We start from the raw sequence: 17,370 nt of genomic DNA on the forward strand, positions 1-17,370 counted from the left end.
TTCCTTGAACCAATGACCATCAGGGTTCCTAAGCCAGGCCCCTGCAGACTGAGCTACTGCCTGTGTGTGTCTCACATGTGAGCAGCTGCAGCTTGTAAACCTGCAGCATGTTCCTGTAAACATCTGACAAACATGTGTGTTCACGGTCACAGACAGAGTCGGTGTGTTTCTGATGTTGTTGCACACCTTTGTGTTTATGTTTTGATGTTCCTGCACCTCCGTCGTGTTCTGCCCCTACACACACACACACACACACACACACACACACACACACACTGGCTCTCATTATAAACACCAACATGTAAGCTGTCATTAACATGGCGTGCGTCACATTTTTACAGCCTGACACCTGGTTTAAGAGCAGGAGTCAGGAGCTGAAGGAAACACCTCACTGTTCAGAGAAACATTCCGGTGTAATAACAGAACTTTGTGGGCTTTTTGAAATACCTGTGCTCCAAGTTGCATTTTAGTTCTTATTTTACTTTTGATGCACCATCTAAATCAGCTTCTTGAGACTTGAAACACACACAGATTGATAACCTATCCCAGTCTTTTTGGATTACTTATAATCCTGACATCAAGGAAAAACTGGTGTATGGCTCCCTGACAGGATGCTGAAAAACTTTGTTTTTGAAGAAAAATAAACCCAGATAATAAACTTTGCTTTATACATAAGTATGAATTAAGTTTAAAGCTAAATAAATGTTAGTTAATTTCCTATTTATATTTTCAAAGCTGCAGTTTACTGGTGAATTCTCAAAGGCCTCTATGCTTTTGCAGCCTAATAACTAAAACAGTTTTTAAAGTCCTTCCAGCAGTTGGCTTTCTGCGGGGCCTAACTTGTCAAAATTGGATTAAAAAGAATAATGATCCATTCGAAGTCAATCAGCAGCAATGTAGGTAAAGACAAAACATGAATACAGTAACGTTTGTAAAAAGTATTGTGAAATATATTTATGTGTAATAGAGCTTTTAATGGTTGTGCTTAGGAAAACTATCCAGTGAGTGGTTAGTCAATGCAACGTCAACTTTAGTAAAACACAAAAAAACAAGTGTGTGTGTGTGTGTGTGTGTGTGTGTGTGTGTGTGTGTGTGTGTGTACCTGTCGCGGGAGTGTGTATGCTGTCCACAGAGGCATGGCCAGCTCCTTGCTGTAGCCGCTGATGAACTCCACATGATGGAGCAGACTGTACTGAGTGTCAAACATGACGGCAGGACGACCAAACGGGAGGTGAGTACTGTCTGCACACACAGGAGGAACGGTCAGGAGAGAGGACCAAAAGACTCAAATAAGTTATAATCCAGTGTTTTATATGATCACATCTCTAATAAATGCACTAATCCCCACTCCTTTACATAAAATGCTGACTGTGATATAAGGAAATGGTGCTTCAGTTTTGTAGTTTTTGCTCAGTACTGAAATACAAGGTGTACTAAATAATAATCACTTTGATTTATATAGCGCCTTTCAAGAAACCCAAGGACGCTTTACAACAGAGAGAGGGGCCGTTGGGGGTACAATAAGGAAAACAATTACTATAGGTTATAGTGTGGAGAAGGTTACTTTTTAAATGTAACAGGTTACACATTTAGAATGATCCTTTTAAATACAATGAGTAAATGATCTCTTAATTAAGGAAATGAACTCTTCATTTACTCATAGTGCAACAATATGAATGTCACATTCTACGTTGAGCAGTAAATTATATATTCAGATGCATTTTGAGTGACTGTCATTTAAATACATAGTTTCTCATAATAGTCCAGTAATTACATTCAAACTGTTATTGGATTACTGTTACGGTACATGTAACTAGTTACTCCCCTCAAACTGATTACTAGAATGTAATACATACTTCACATTGGTAGGTACTTACATATGTTAAGTGGCCTCACTACTACCAAACTTGGAATAAATTGAACAATATTTTCCTCATCAGTGTACTGTTCTCCAATAAATGTTATTAATGTAGTCCAATATATTAAATACACAACTGTGCCTTAGGGAGCATTCCAATCTGTAAAGAACTCTCAAAGATACTCCCCAAACAAAACCTTTAGTATGAGAAAATAGGGTGCTTATTGCAGCACTAGCAAACAACTATTCACACCTGAAAAGAGACTGAAGTGTGAGGAAACCTACTGTAACTGTACATCCCATCAGGTGCAGGACTGAAGGCTTCAATCGTCTCCTCCACTTTATTCTGGAACAGAAAAACATACATGAAGGCATCTTCTACATGTCAGCCTATGTCAGCTTGTTTTGATGTTTTTATGACCCTTACACAAATATTGATTTATACTGAAGAGGTTTAATGAATTGTTGGTGTGCTTCACAGTTAAACATAGAGCTGAAAGTCAGGAATGGTTTTAGTGACCTCATCGTCACAGCTGCAGCCCAGGTCGTGGCTCACGACGGTGTCAGGGTCAGACGCTGGAGACGGCGCTGTCACTTCCTCTGGCATGCTGGGCTCGAACGGAGGATCTTTCAGCATTTCGTTCAGGCTGCCGTACGTCCCATTGTTAGGGGCCGGCTTCAACCCTAACAGATCTGAGACAGAGAGAGATGAACCGACAGACAATCAGAAATGTATTTGCACATCCCATTTTGGGATAAAGGTTTACAGTTTGTTGTAAAACAATTAAGGAGCTCTCTTTGCATCACACATGAACATCTGGTCTGTTTAATGGTTTTATTATGACCTGAAGAGCGTTGATGCTGATGTTGCATAAAAGGCAAAAACAATATTCTCACCACACAAGACGTTGTATAATTCTATATTTTCAAACACTGGCACTTTTTTCTGGAACTTGAAACTTGGTCCATGACCCATGAATATGGTCTGTGTGAAGGAAAAAAGACATGTACGTATTAAATACAGAAAGAAAATGTTTAATCAGCAGTCAATATTCATTCAAATTAAAGCTGTTTCATGACTATAGTTCTGAGACTTCAATAAAGAACTCCAAAAGACCATTCTCTCAGACATCAAAAAACCTCACAGGTGTATTATTATATACAGTTACAATACAATAAATATTATAACAATGTGTAATAGAGGAGAGAATAACAGGTTTACTCAATACCCTCATGCTGGTTATCTTGTTGTCAAAGCCGTGGTCACCAAAGAAACCACATCGTTTCCTCCATTTTTCGGGCATTTTCCTGAACCAGAAAAATAAATATGTTTTTTCAATAAGCTGATTCTTCAATTGTTGAACTGAAAACCTTTTTAACAACTCTAAATTATTTAATTCTGGCAATGTTTAACTTACATTATCCAGAAATCTCACAATGTTTCCATTTACCCAAGAAAAATATCCCACTACCCTCAATTTGAAATATGATAAAGATGTTGGGCTCTGCCTAAAATTACATAAACTATCAGCTCTTAAATTGTGTGACATTTATTTTTAACAGCAAAATAATTAATAAACCAAGGAAGAAGGTTTAACCATGTAAACTAAAATACCTAAAGTATGGTAAATCACATTCTTTCTTTTTGTTCTTCCTGTTTAAGAAGTGATGGGGTTTACTGTATGCATATGGTGTTTATACAGTGTGAGATATAAATCCTGATTCCTGGTTCAGTCCTGACTCAGAATCAATAGTGATGATTTGATGGTAATTAATCGTCACATTTAGCAGAAGTGAGTGAGTGAGTGAGTGAGTGAGTGAGTGAGTGACTGACTGACTGACTGACTGACTGACTGACTGACTGACTGACTGACTGACTGACTGACTGACTGACTGACTGACTGACTGACTGACTGACTGACTGACTGACTGACTGACTGACTGACTGACTGACTGACTGACTGACTGACTGACTGAGTGAGGTTACTTTGCAATGTGCCACTTCCTCTCCATCAATAGGTGGACGTCCTCGATCCTGCGGTTGTTAGCGTAGTGAAGCCTCTTGGGTAAATGTTGCTTTAGGTACGGCTTGAAGTGCTGCGTCGGCATTTTACACTGAAATAACAAATATAAAAAAGGTGAGTGTCCTCTCTGTGTGGACAGTTTGAGAAACCACTTGAAACGTGATTTGGTTCATGTTAGAGTTGATACTTACAGTGAGGTTTGCCACCACTACTTTTGGGTCATCTGGAGAAGAAAATAGTGACAACATGAAGACTGTTTGCATCTTAGTTTTATTGTTGTATAGAATGAGTCCCTCTTCTTACAAGTGGAGGATTTGGGATCTCGGGGTCGTATTCTGCCCACCGAGCCGGGGATCAGCTGGATCTCGTCTATGTTCAGCGGGTAGCTGCTGAGGAACTCTGTGCGGTCACAGTGAGCCTCCTCCATACCTGACAGGCAGGGAACACAGCCATGATCTGTTATTATCAAAGGGTTGTCTTCATCTAAAGTTAAATAAACTGTTTTCAGCTTATTTTTTCTGCTAATATTGATTCATTTGAATTTTTGTGCCAATATTTTGGTTTATCTGCCTCTGAAAGGTGTGCTGCCTATTGAAAATACACCCGAGGTTGGATTTTTTTTGTGCTATAAAGTATTAAAAACTTGAGGCTTTCCAAAAATAGTGTGTCATACTCGAATCTGCAGGCCTCACCGTGAACAGTTGTCAAAGGAACTATTTCTTTGGTAAATCATTCTTTGAACTCTTTTGCATGAGAAACAAAGTTCAATACCATTTCTTTTGTATGATTATTATAACCATATTAAAAACAGGGAAGGACACTGAAAGCAATCTCTCTTTTAGAAGGACACCCTGATTACAGTGTCCCAGCCCCTCCAGGACACCCTGTCCGCACTGTGCAGCTCCTTCAGTGACAGGCTGCTGCACCTGCGGTGTCTCACAGAGAGATACCGCAGGTCCTTCCTTCCCACAGCCGTCAGACTGTACAACCAGCTTGGCCCCCGGTAGACCCCTCTTACATACAACACAAAACTGATTAGTTATGCAATAACAATGTATGTGCAATATATAAACATAAATGCGCCATTATCAATTACTGTGCAATATTTACCTGGCTGCCACATCTCATTACAGGATGTGTATTTTGTAAATGATTTGTTTTTCTTTATCTTGATATATTTTTTTAAATGCATATTTTCTTTTGTAAAGCTGTCTTTGGCTCTTTTGCTGCTCTAGCTAATTTAATATTCCCCTCTGTGGGACCAATAAAGGGATTCTGATTCTGATTACCAATAGAAGCATACAGAAAAGTAACATATAAGAACAAATGATACAAACAGACCAATGACATCAAAATAAGAGACATTCATTTATAGAAACAAATCACAGTCACACTGCTCTATGTAAAGATTAGTTTATCTAATTTAAAAGCTTCTGCAGATAGCTGCACAACCTCAGTACAAACATGAGGACATTTTGAAGACCAACCAACCTTGGGACCTAGAGCAGTATGAATTGTATCTATGGTTAACAGACATGCTACATACTAGTGAAATGCTGTGTATATCAAAATAATGCAGTCTTCTTCTAAACCCTACCCTGCAGTATACAAAGTCCTTCAAACTAGCTGCACCTTTAGCTTCAGCTTTGATAACACTTTAATGCATCAATAATTATGAAACATATCATATACAGTATATGATATATATATTATTATATATTATCTGCACAATACTACTTTTACTGTCACTACTTTAAGTAGATTTTGATGCTAATACTTTTCTACTTTTACTTGAGTAACATTTTGATTGCAGGACTTGTACTTGTAACTTTTGAGGGAGAACTTTTATTAAAGTAAAATATATGAATACTTCTCCTACCCCTGGATTTTTCTTTTGTTTGAGTGAACTGTCTCTTTAGAAATGACTGACGATGTTTAAACTAAGTACAGTCAATTATATACAGGAAGAGACAACAATAGGTTATTGGATGGTATGGGGGGGTTTATGACATTACATATCATTAAACTGACTCTTTTATCCAAAGTGACTGGCATACACATTCATTCAGTAGACATGCCACTTTGGGGTAAAGAACCTGGCCAAAAGACACATGTTGACTGCAAGGGATTTGGACGGAACCACTGACCCTATGATTACACTCATTTCCCCCCTGAGCAACAGCCCATTCATGTATCCTTTGTTTAGGGTTTTGTAAGTCCTTAATTTACTTATAAAATCAACTTTGAATACACTCTACAGATTTAACCAATGTAATATTATATAGTGGTCTTACCGTGGTCTCCTACGACAATGACGTTGACGCAGCGATGCAGGTTCATCTGCTTCAGACCGTTCATCAGCTGACCAATGATGCTATCAATCTCTCTGAGAGGGTTATCCAGCTATAGATAGGATTGAAAAATAGAAAAAAGTAGTTAAGCTATATTCACACTTGGATCAGCCTCACTGTTGTGTGTCTCTCACCTCACTGCTGAGCGGCCCCAGGCGGTGTCCGAAGGTATCAGGCTGCTCCGAGTGCACGGCATAAACGTCTGGCCTGAACAGACACAGACACTATTTATCTATTTATTTTTGAAAGGGGAGATAGAGGGAATGACGCATAATGGATCTACAGGCCGGATTCGTACCTGCATCCACTGCAGCAGGGACAGAGTATTTGGCAGCCAGTTCTACTTGGCTATAAAGGTGCCTTATACAGACCATTTAGTCCTGATTTTACCTTAAAAGTCTTCCAGGTCTGAGGGTGTTCTGAGGTTATCGTGATGAGTAAACACAATATAGCCTCTGCTGAGTTTGTTGTTCCTGGCAGTGGAGCATCTCCCCTGAACTCCCACTGAACTGAGACCACTCATCACACTATAAAAACACTTTCAGCTCGTGACCCTTTCGCTGACCCAGCATCTTCTCAGCACTAAAAACAACCTATATCTCACTGACTCACAGCATTCCTGACTAAATAAAAAACACATATCAGCACTGACAATTTAAACTTTAATGTAATTGAATTGACGTAACTGTGCCAGTGTTATGCTTTTAACAGTTTATTTGTATTTGCATACTGACTGGCTATTTTACCATTTCATTTGTGTTTTACCACAGTTGCATTCGTCTGCCTGTATTGTTTGTGTTTGTTGTAACATTGTTCATGCTGCTTTCTTGGCCAGGTCGCTCTTGAAAAAGAGATTTGGATCTCAATGACACTTTTACCTGGTTAAATAAAGGATATACAGCCCCGGAAAAAATGAAGAGACCACTTCATCATAATCATTTTCTCTTGTTTTATAATTTATAGGTTTGGTTTTTTTTTTTTTTTATTGTATTCTATAAACTACTGACAACATTTCTTTGTGTTGGAATTCAACAGACACCGGACTGGCTGCCATACATGTAGAGATAAATAATTAAGAAACATTTGGAGTGGTCTCTTAATTTTCCGGAGCTGTACATATTAAATAAAAAAGTTACGGAAATCCATTTTATAATTGTTAAACTACATCTAGAATTCATGAAGTTTATGTATATAAAAGTAAAAGGAAATCACTTTTTTTACAAGTGGTTTTATACATTTTTTCCTAATCCTATCGGTGATAACATTTTATTCACCAAATTCATGTCTGTCAGGAAATATGGGGATTATATTTTATCGCTAATATTTGCTCTACTTTATGCCTTGAATCAATATATCTCATGCTCATCTTTGTATACATTTAATGAAAACAAATGTAAAGGACGCTGAGATCTGAAAATTGTTGTGGAAAAGGAGTTATCAGTTGTCACATAAAGTTTAAGTGTTTGTTGAGAGGTTTAAACAAAGTATACAAGTAAACAAGGGATTTTTTCAACTTCACTGAAAGTCAAAGTTATTTCCAAAGGAAAAGGGTTACTATACCCCATGAAAAAGTTGTTCAGGCAGTAAACTCAAGCACAAATGATACATTCACACGTGAGGCACCCCTTCCCTCTTACAACCAAGTAAATCAATTCTCCTAAAATGTACATCATGATTGAAGTCCTTAAGAATAAAGATCCGTACTGTACCTCTCATTATCAGGCAGATGCAGCCAGCTCAGGATAGTCAAAATCCTTCTCTCCAGAGGAATCATCCTGCAAACACAAAAGGATGAATGATAGTGGGGAGTCGAAGAAAGAAGAAATAATACACACTGATTATTTACAGTATATAGATCTTGAATTAATTTGTAAAAAGTAGACCCTCCTGTCTTCGTAAACAAAAATGGGAAAAAGTTAAGCTGATCTGTGTTAAATATGACACTAGAAATAAGACGTGTCCCTCGACAACCATGTTCTGATCAATAAATAAGCCAAATTATTTTGTTATATTAACATATAAAATTCCTTTATGTTTTTTTCTGTCTTCTCTCCAAATATTTCTTTTTTTAAATCAGTTTTGCTCAGTGCACCAACAAGATGCTCTTTGAGTCGTCAATGGCTTCTGTTGTGACTAAGAGTGGGCGGGGACTGTCCTGTGATCGTGTGTGTTTGGGTCCTTTGTCAGTCTCAGGATGTTGCCCCTTGTGATCATTATGTCACTGATATGTAAATGTTTTTTGATACAAATCTGTCTTTGCACTCATTTAGGTAACAATAGAACAGGGAGACAACTGCTATGATTGAATAGAAATGTATGATGTAGTACTGTACAGTTAAAATGATACTTTGTAAATTCAACTTTTAGAATATTTAGTTGACCAAACACTGGTCTTAAAACATATTCCAGGACTAACTTAAGTACCATGGCCAGAAGAAAGAAGCTGCTTTCACTCCTTGTTTCTTTGCTGTGATCCAAATCTGTAAAACAGGAAAGAAGGAGATAATCAGAAAGGAAATGTTGAACCTGTTAGCTTACCCCATTTTAAAGCTGTATCCTTTACATGTTGTCTCTTTCCTGTCAACCTGACATATTCTCCCATCTACAAATCTATTCTTAGGGTACGGTCGAAGAGTCAAAAAATCAGCCCCTATCGTCTATTCCTCTCTACTATTCCTTGACCTTTTCGTGAAACGTCACGGGGTTAAGGAATAGTGGATAGGAGAATTCAAAAGGACTTAGGAAAAGAGACTGCGGTGCTTTGAGTATCCGACTGCACTTACACTATCCACATATTCATGATGCGCCAGCAGACTATTAATGTGCGTCTGCTGTGGGGGACTACCGTCTCTATAAAGCAGACTACTGAAAACACATCTACTCTGCAGCGTGCTCTCTGATGATGGTATATTCTTCATTAGGTTGGAATTTAAATAAAAAAGGAAAGTGAAATGTATGCTTGTCACCCTCACCCTCCGGTCCACACGTATTAATCCAGATGAATCCCAATACGAACGATTATATGGAAATATTTTAAAACAAATACAGATGTGTTTATTATAAACTAGTTATGCCTTAATCTATCACTTTGTATATCACAATTCTAACATGTTTTAAAACGTTTCAGAAACCCCACACAGCTCAGTAAACACTGAAATGTGGACTTTATTTGATCATTTCAGGTAAAAAGTAACGCTCATATTTCTCCTTTTGATTAATACAGTGTTGAACATTCAAAATAAAGCACTTGAGCAAGTTATGGCATAAGTTATAAACTGCTTAATAAGCACTGTAACTTTCATGAAACGCATTTCTCCGTCACGATTGGCTGTTTCCGTGAACAGCTAAATGTTGTTTCAGGGCAAATGTTGTGGCCGCAAGGCATTGTGGGACAGCACTTTGTCCTTTCCTTTCATAAAGGAGGGCCCAGTGTTTCCTAAGCTAAAGGAGGTTATAAAGGAAGTTTCAGAGCTCCTTTCCTATCATCTAGAGCAGGGGTCTCCAACATTTTTCCCTCTGAGCTACCTTTAGAGAATAAAAATGACGGAGAGCTACTTGTGTTTTATATCATGTGTAACATTTATTCACACGTCTCGAAATCACCCGAATGAGGTTTCGTTTGGCACAAGCATTTACGAAACATACATCCAACTCTCACTATTTGTGTAAGAACATTACAACTCAAATTAAACTCATCAATGTGTATACATGTCAATGCCTTTCTTTCTCTTTTCAGCTATCACTGATAAGCTCACATATTTTTTGCATAACATTTACAAAACACTGACATCTAATTCTCACACTTTGTAAAAATATAAAGGTTGAACTTATCTGTTTGTGCATGCATTTCTTCACATTTTCAACTCACACCTTTGAAATTACATACGCTACTATTGATGACAAACAATCATAACTACTTTCCTTTGTCCACACACACTTTCAGTCATTTATTCACTAGCCTACATATTCAGTAAAGCACCTTTAGTTAGTGAGATACCTGGCACTGCATGGAGCCAACAACAGAGCTGTATGCTGGAATATATTCACTTAGGTTCACTCTTATAGAGTCTTTCCAATGTTCATCTGTCAGTCTTGTTCTGAACTTAGATTTGATGACATTCATGTCAGAAAAGGAAGATTCACACAGATATGTAGACCAGAGGTGGGACCAAGTCACTGTTTGGCAAGTCCCAAGTAAGTCCCAAGTCTCAGCAGTCAAGTCCAAGTCAAGTCCCAAGTAAAGACAGAGAAGGGCAAGTCGAGTCCAAGTCCAAGTAACACCAAAGCCAAGTCGAGTCCAAGTCCAAGTCCCAAGCTTCTTCGAGTCCTGAACAAGTCATCATGTACTCTTCACTTAATAATGCCATTATCAGACTAACGATCACACAATTTCAACATATCAACCTAATCTTCAGTATTTTTTTATACATACAGATTAAACTATGCATATATTTTATATATCTGTATATACGCATGTGCCCAAAGACCTTCAAAGTATTGTGTGTGAATGGTGGGTTAGAAATGTATGAGCACGGAAGGCACCACTGTCATCCTAAAGTTGGTAAAGCGCCTTGACTAGTGAGGCATGGACTGTGTGGATGCATGTAACTGGCATTGATGCTTCAGTGGATGCCAGTTACAGTAGGTCAACATTTTGCTTAAATCACAAAGAAACCTAATATTTCAATAAAACAATGTTTAATCTGCATAACAATTAAGCAGCATGACTACACACAATGAAAGGTGCTGGGGGTAGGCGCTTGAGAGACAGACAGACAGAGAGAGAGACAGAGTACACCTCCCTAATCTTAGTTATTTGTGTACTGTATGTGAGTGTGTTCGTGTATTGTGTGTGTGTGTGTGTGTGTGTGTGAAAATAAGAAGATGTCTGATGAACTTAAGATGAATAGCATTTGTAAAGTCAACTTTGACAACAGTGTGTTCAACATCTGTGCAGAACTACAACATCTGTGCAACAGAAATCAGTACAGTTGAGAGAAAAATACGGGTACAGTCATCAGGAACATTTATTTTTCTCTGGTTGTGCCTCCAAATGTAAGGGTGTGAGAGAGAGAGAGAGAGAGAGAGAGAGAGAGAGAGAGAGAGAGAGAGAGAGAGAGAGAGAGAGAGAGACAGAGAGAGAGAGACAGAGAGAGACAGAGAGAGAGACGCAGACCAGACGGACAGCTCTCGACTAGGCTTCCCTTCCGTGGCACAATTGCATCTTTTCCGTAGATGAAATCCGGGGAAATCGTGAATATTAATGAGGGGAAACCCGGGGATTATCCAATCACGCTGGTTAGGTCCCTGATCCAATCCAAAAAGGCCAAAATCCACCACATGATTGCATTGCTCGCACTTGCCTGCCGGCTCTCTCACTTTGCGGTCTTTGGGGCTTCGCAGGTTCGCATTGCAGGGAAGGATGTCCATGATCAGGAAATTTAGCTTTTGACTCGAGGCATGTCAAGTCATTACAAGTAAAAGAGGCAAAGTCCGAGTCAAGTCTCGAGTTAATAGTATTCAAGTCCAAGTCGAGTCGTAAGTCATGCCGAATTTGATCAAGTCAAGTCTGAAGTCATTAAAATCATGACTCGAGTCTGACTCGAGTCCAAGTCATGTGACTCGAGTCCACATGTCTGATGTAGACCCAAACAAAGCAGCTGTCTTCAGAGCTGCTTGACACAGACTGGCTCAACCAAGCTCCAGAAATGTTGTGCATGCTGTTGAGATTTCAACTGGACATCATTTTGGAGGTTTAAAAGTTCCATTTCCATTTCAACAGGATCAACACAGAAAGGTTCTGCCATCTGCCCAGAAATATCACTTATGTCTACATTCATGAATGGGTTGGCAATTAATGTCACACAGGGCCCAAGTTTCTCAAAGTCTCTGAATCTGTCTGCAAATTCCGGGCCAAGCTTTATCAAGAGGTCACAATACTTCTCTGTGTTCAAAGCATCAGCCGCCCCTGCATGTGTTTCCAAAACCTTTGTGACAGAGGGGAAATGCTGGAATCTTTGGGCCTTCAACTGCTGGATGAAAAGGGCCAGTTTTGCGCTGAACGCGTTAACAGCACTGATCATGTTGCAGACGTCTTTCTCTTTACCTTGCAACTGTAAGCTCAAGTTATTCATTTTCTCAGTTACATCTGTCAAAAACGCAAGATCAAGGACCCACACTGCATCAGATAACAAGGTGTCCTCTCCCCTCTTTTCCAAGAAAATCTTGATTTCACCCAGCAAGGACAAAAAACGTTAAGTAGGGAGACCGGGTATGGTCGTAACACCACCAATTCCACCTATCAGAGATCAGATATGAGCCATGTGACAGTTTCAGTCTCCTCAGACTTCCCTTATGATCACACATAGACATTTTCAAGTCGTTGGCGCCATTTCTCCAGGAGCAAGGAGAAACATTTAAAGTCTGAGGTAAGAAAGTAACTTTGTTTAGATTTTTTTTCTAGTGCTTTTACCGTTGTAGATAAATGTTATATCAGGTCAAACTATAGTTTCTGTAGTAAAGAATGGTGTAGCGCTCCCTTGCTAATGTCAAAGCACCATGCTAATACAGCTAGCTAAACAATGGATGAGAGTGTTGTAACACATTTTTTGAAAGTGTTACAACCATCCCCTTACATACAAAGAAGATATTTTTGTGTTTTACACTCTGTAATTCTACAGAAAGCCTAGAACATGGGTGAGGAAAACTAATCGTGGAGTGGATGCCAAGGTACTAAAAAGAGCAGCAGAGGAGGTTAAAAAAGGAACATCTGTCAGGGCAGTGGCAAGAAAGCATGGTATCTGCCATGTTACCCTTCATAGATATTGGCAGAAGTTCAAACTACTTAAAGACCAGGGATCGCGGGACCTTACTCGGGTAGGATACATCAGTTCGAACAGAGTCTTCAACAGGGAGCAGGAGGAGATATTGGCAGATTATATTAACCAGGCAGCTGATACTTTGGGCTAACTCCACGCAAGGTAAGCATGATAGCTGAGAATGGTAGAATAGGCAAGAGTCAAGACCTCTTAATTTGTATTAGACCTTTCATGCAAACTCAATTTAATGTTTGTGAATGATAAATACATTTACATAAAAGCAGTGAAAAGTTAAATAAATACCAACATATGAATTTAGACATTCAGCAAAAACGTGTGTTCTAACTTAGACTTCCTGTTATGCTTTTGCATAGGTCAAAAAGTTTGCATATCAACTAGCAGTGATTTTCCAAATAAAGCATCCTGAAACCTGGGACAAGAAGCTGATGGCGGGGCCTGACTGGTTCAGCAATTTTCTGAAGCGGAACCCCAGACTATCCATTAGGAGTCCACAGGCAACAAGCCTTTCAAGGGCCACCTCCTTCAACAGAGCAAATGTCGAGGCCTTCTTCAGTCGCCTGGGGGAGGTAATACAGAAGAACCACTTTGATGGTGCCGACATTTGGAATATGGACGAGACAGGCGTCACAACAGTGCAGGCATCATCCCGAGTGCAGGTTGTAGCCATGACATCGGGTGAGAGAGGCACATTAGTTTCAGTTGCATACGCTGTGCAAGCTCTGGTGAATTCCATTCCTCCATTCTTTGTGTTCCCCCGAAAAAATTTAAGGAACACTTTGTACAGAGCTGGCCATTAGGAAGTGCTGGAAGTGCAAATAAATCAGGCTGGATGCAAGAGGAGGATTTCTTATCATTTTTTTGTCACTTTGTGAAACATACCAAGGTCAGTCCAGAGAAAAAGGTGTTGCTCCTGCTAGATAATCACTCCTCGCCCATCTTTGTGAGAGCCGTCAATTTTTGCAAGGGTCAGGGCATTGCTCTTACCTTTCCACCACATTGCAGCCATAAGCTCCAGCCTCTTGATCGTAGTGTGTTTGCTCCATTTAAGAAGATGGTCAACGCGGCTTGTGATGACTGGATGAGGATGAATCCAGGTAAACCGATGACAATTTATGACATTCCAGGGATTGTTAGGAACGCCCTACCCACGGCCGCAACACAAAGAAACATTCAGGCAGGCTTCCAGTGCACAGGCATATGGCCTTACCATCCCAACATTTTTCAGGACTGTGGCTTTGCGCCCTCCCAAGTCACCGATCGTCCTGACCCATCTGAGGCTTCCCTGCCGCCAGGCACCTCACCTGCTCACCTTTCGTCTGGCTCTGCTCCTCCTCCAGAGATGTCGAGCACCTCTGAGTCAATCCAAGGTCAGTTCAGTCCATCAATCATTCGGCCATTTCCAAAAGCAGGCCCAAGAAAGGAAAATGGCAAGGGTAGGAGGAAGAGGCGCTCAAAAATTCTAACCGATACACCAGTTAAGCTGCGATTGGAAGAGGAGGACCGGCGAAAAGGGAAACATGTCAGAAAGAATATCTTGGGGGTGCAAAAGGAAAGCAGAGGAAGGTAAAAAAAAAACAGCCAAGAAAATGGTGAAAGTTGAGAACTCCTCATCAGAGGAGGAAGAAGATGTTTGTGTGGTCTGCATGGAAACCTTTCGTAATTCCAAACCCAAAGAGGTGTGGGTAAAGTGTGTCTTGTGCAGCTTTTGGGCCCACCAGGCATGCACTCCAGGTCTGCCCAATTTGATTTGTCACCATTGTGACTCAGATTAAGGATGCATTTAATTTGTTTGGTGTTACCAAAATGTCCATGTTCATTCATTTCATCTTCATGTGTGTGACTTTTCAGCTCTCTCTCTCTCCCCGAGAGACTCAAATACACACACACACACACACACACACACACACACACACACACACACACACACACACACACACACACACACACACACACACACACACACACACACACATTATGGTTATGCTTTTTATATTTTGTTTAAAACATTAATATGATCTTCATTCTCTATGTGAAAAATGGATTGTATGTTATACAATATATGTTGTTGAATCTATTTTCAAACCTACCCTGTTTATGCAATAAATCGGCATATCAAATGGAGTTCCATTGTTTTTCTGCATTTTGTCTACCTGTTACAACCTACCCCAATAGGTGTTACAACCATACCCGGTTTCCCCTTACCCTTACTCAGCCAATGTCAGTGTGGAGCAGGAGATCTCCATAGGCCGCAGCGCATTCCTCCAGGAATTGCTTGAAGGTCCTGTGTTGCTTAGCCTTTGCTCTGATGGAGTTGATCATCTTGATAACCGGCTTCATGACATGATCAAATCCCATGACCTTCGTGCATAAAATCTGTTGATGAATTATGCAATGGTAGGCCAGAAATGTCGGAAACTCCGGGTCCGCTTTCGTCGGGCAATAAATCCAGAGTGACGACCTGTCATTGCTGGTGCTCCGTCAGTGGTTACTGACACCAGCTTTTCAACAGGGATCTTCTGTTCCGTGAAGGAGTTCTTCACAGCATTGTAAATATCGACTCCCCTTGTTGTAGTTTTCAATGGAAGTAAAGTCAAAAACTCCTCACACACAGTGAAATCATCACAAACCCAACGTCTCTGCTGACATCACTGAATTTAGGAACTATGCCGGTATCACGATCAATCAATTTAGACAGTCGCATAACTTGTTTAAATGATTGGCAAATAATAACCTCATGTCAGAAGGGGGCGGGATATGTGTGAATTCAATTGGATGGAAATTAGAATTGGTTTAGCAAGTGACAAATGAAATTGGCATATTATGAACATTTGTGTTTGAATGTAGAGTATTTGGCAAGCTACTTTGAAGGGGGTGGCGAGCGACTGGTAGCTCACGAGCAACGTGTTGGAGACCCCTGAACTAGAGAATTCGAACAGCTCTTATCATGGCAGCCACTTGGGTACTTCCGGGTCATTTTGCCCTGTTAGGAACCTTCCTAAGCTAAGCTGGCTATTCGACCGTACCCTTAATTTCCTCACAAGCCTACTTTGTTTGACTGCCTGGATTCCAGACATTTTGACTTCTCATAGTAGGAAACAAACAGGTGTTACTAATAACGCTTATGATGGCTCTGTTTCATTCAACTGCGACAGTGAGAGCGACAGTGAGCTAGCATGTGCAATACTATAAACCTGACATCAAAGCAGCTAAATGGAATTCAGCCTCATTCGTTTCATAGTTTACACCTGTGCTTCTTCTGATTTGGCAAGTCAAAATGTCTTCTATGTAAAAGGCATATTACTAGCATAGAAGTTTTGAGATGCTATGTGAATCCCATCTTCTCAGTCATAAATTATTTCCAAATTACAGAACTGATTCTGAAACAATATGTACATTTTAAGTGATTAAGCGCTTTAAGGATTGTTCAATAACATCCTTTCCCCAATCACCCAAGGCGCTATGCTAAGCTTGGCTAAACTGTATGCTTAAAGCAGATCATTTCATTTTAGTCTGTCTATCAATCAAGAAAGGCTGTGAGACACAAGTCTTAGTTGAGAAGTGACTGAACTTTTTTAGTTAGCCGGCCTTATTATAATCCAGTCACAAGCGGGTAACTAAAGTGTACTCACTGGCTGTCCGCCCCACCAGCGGTGGTTCAGTTTCTCCCTGGAGCGCAGGGTGAAGGTGGCATTAAACTTGGGATCAACCATGGTGTTTCCCACAATGCCATGAGACTCTGGGTACAGACCCTGCAAACAGATCACATACAGTACTTATGTTATATATCAGTCTTGCAGCAGCATCACATGCTTTGCTGTTGGACTTTTGAACAAGGCTACTAGTGTTTAATGACATAACCAGTGGTTACTTACTGTGGCTAGGGTGTATAAATTTGGGAAAGTCTTTGTTGGGTAGACTGGTCGAATGTAGGGTGCTGACGTACCACACTCACCTTGGAGGAAACATTTACATTTTAAACTTTATAAAACATACATGCATAAGCCAATGAAAATGATCATTCAAAGACCAAGCACAGAGGGATGAAGCTAGTTACTGTCATGCTGGTTCCCAGTTTGTCTTGAAAACCTTGTGCTATCGTCATTGTGGCCCAGACCTTGCAGATATGAGTATCAGAGTTTGCTGTATTTGTACACAATCAGTCGTGATTTTATCATGCTGGGGAGACAGAGGATGATTATGATGCTGGGGCTCAAAGCCAATGGTAGATGCGGACACCAAGGGGGAGTTTAAGTAGATAAACTACAAAGTTTTATTTCTTTCGTCATGGAATCCTCACA

The 17,370-nt window shown here is 40.0% G+C and overlaps 1 protein-coding gene across 2 annotated transcripts in view; it reads right to left on the minus strand.

Annotated features, from left to right (window-relative positions):
• Positions 1–17,175, minus strand: part of LOC134874816 (ectonucleotide pyrophosphatase/phosphodiesterase family member 2-like) — a 37,102-nt gene extending 19,927 nt beyond the window's left edge. The window contains exons 1-15 of one of the 2 annotated variants that reach the window (XM_063899031.1): positions 16,945–17,175; positions 16,702–16,821; positions 8,658–8,713; positions 7,943–8,008; positions 6,368–6,440; positions 6,177–6,285; positions 4,186–4,311; positions 4,074–4,105; positions 3,846–3,973; positions 3,088–3,166; positions 2,756–2,843; positions 2,379–2,551; positions 2,144–2,204; positions 1,103–1,242; positions 187–234 (exon numbers count right to left, since the gene is read on the minus strand). In XM_063899031.1, the coding sequence (XP_063755101.1) occupies positions 187–234; positions 1,103–1,242; positions 2,144–2,204; positions 2,379–2,551; positions 2,756–2,843; positions 3,088–3,166; positions 3,846–3,973; positions 4,074–4,105; positions 4,186–4,311; positions 6,177–6,285; positions 6,368–6,440; positions 7,943–8,008; positions 8,658–8,713; positions 16,702–16,782 (1,260 nt within the window). In that variant the 5' untranslated portion in view covers positions 16,783–16,821; positions 16,945–17,175. The remainder of the gene's footprint in view (positions 1–186; positions 235–1,102; positions 1,243–2,143; positions 2,205–2,378; positions 2,552–2,755; positions 2,844–3,087; positions 3,167–3,845; positions 3,974–4,073; positions 4,106–4,185; positions 4,312–6,176; positions 6,286–6,367; positions 6,441–7,942; positions 8,009–8,657; positions 8,714–16,701; positions 16,822–16,944) is intronic. The other variant, XM_063899032.1, reaches the window with a different exon arrangement.
• Positions 17,176–17,370: the final 195 nt, after the last annotated feature.

The sequence above is a fragment of the Eleginops maclovinus genome, chromosome 13 (assembly GCF_036324505.1).
Source record: "Eleginops maclovinus isolate JMC-PN-2008 ecotype Puerto Natales chromosome 13, JC_Emac_rtc_rv5, whole genome shotgun sequence".
Taxonomy (NCBI): Eukaryota; Metazoa; Chordata; class Actinopteri; order Perciformes; family Eleginopidae; genus Eleginops; species Eleginops maclovinus.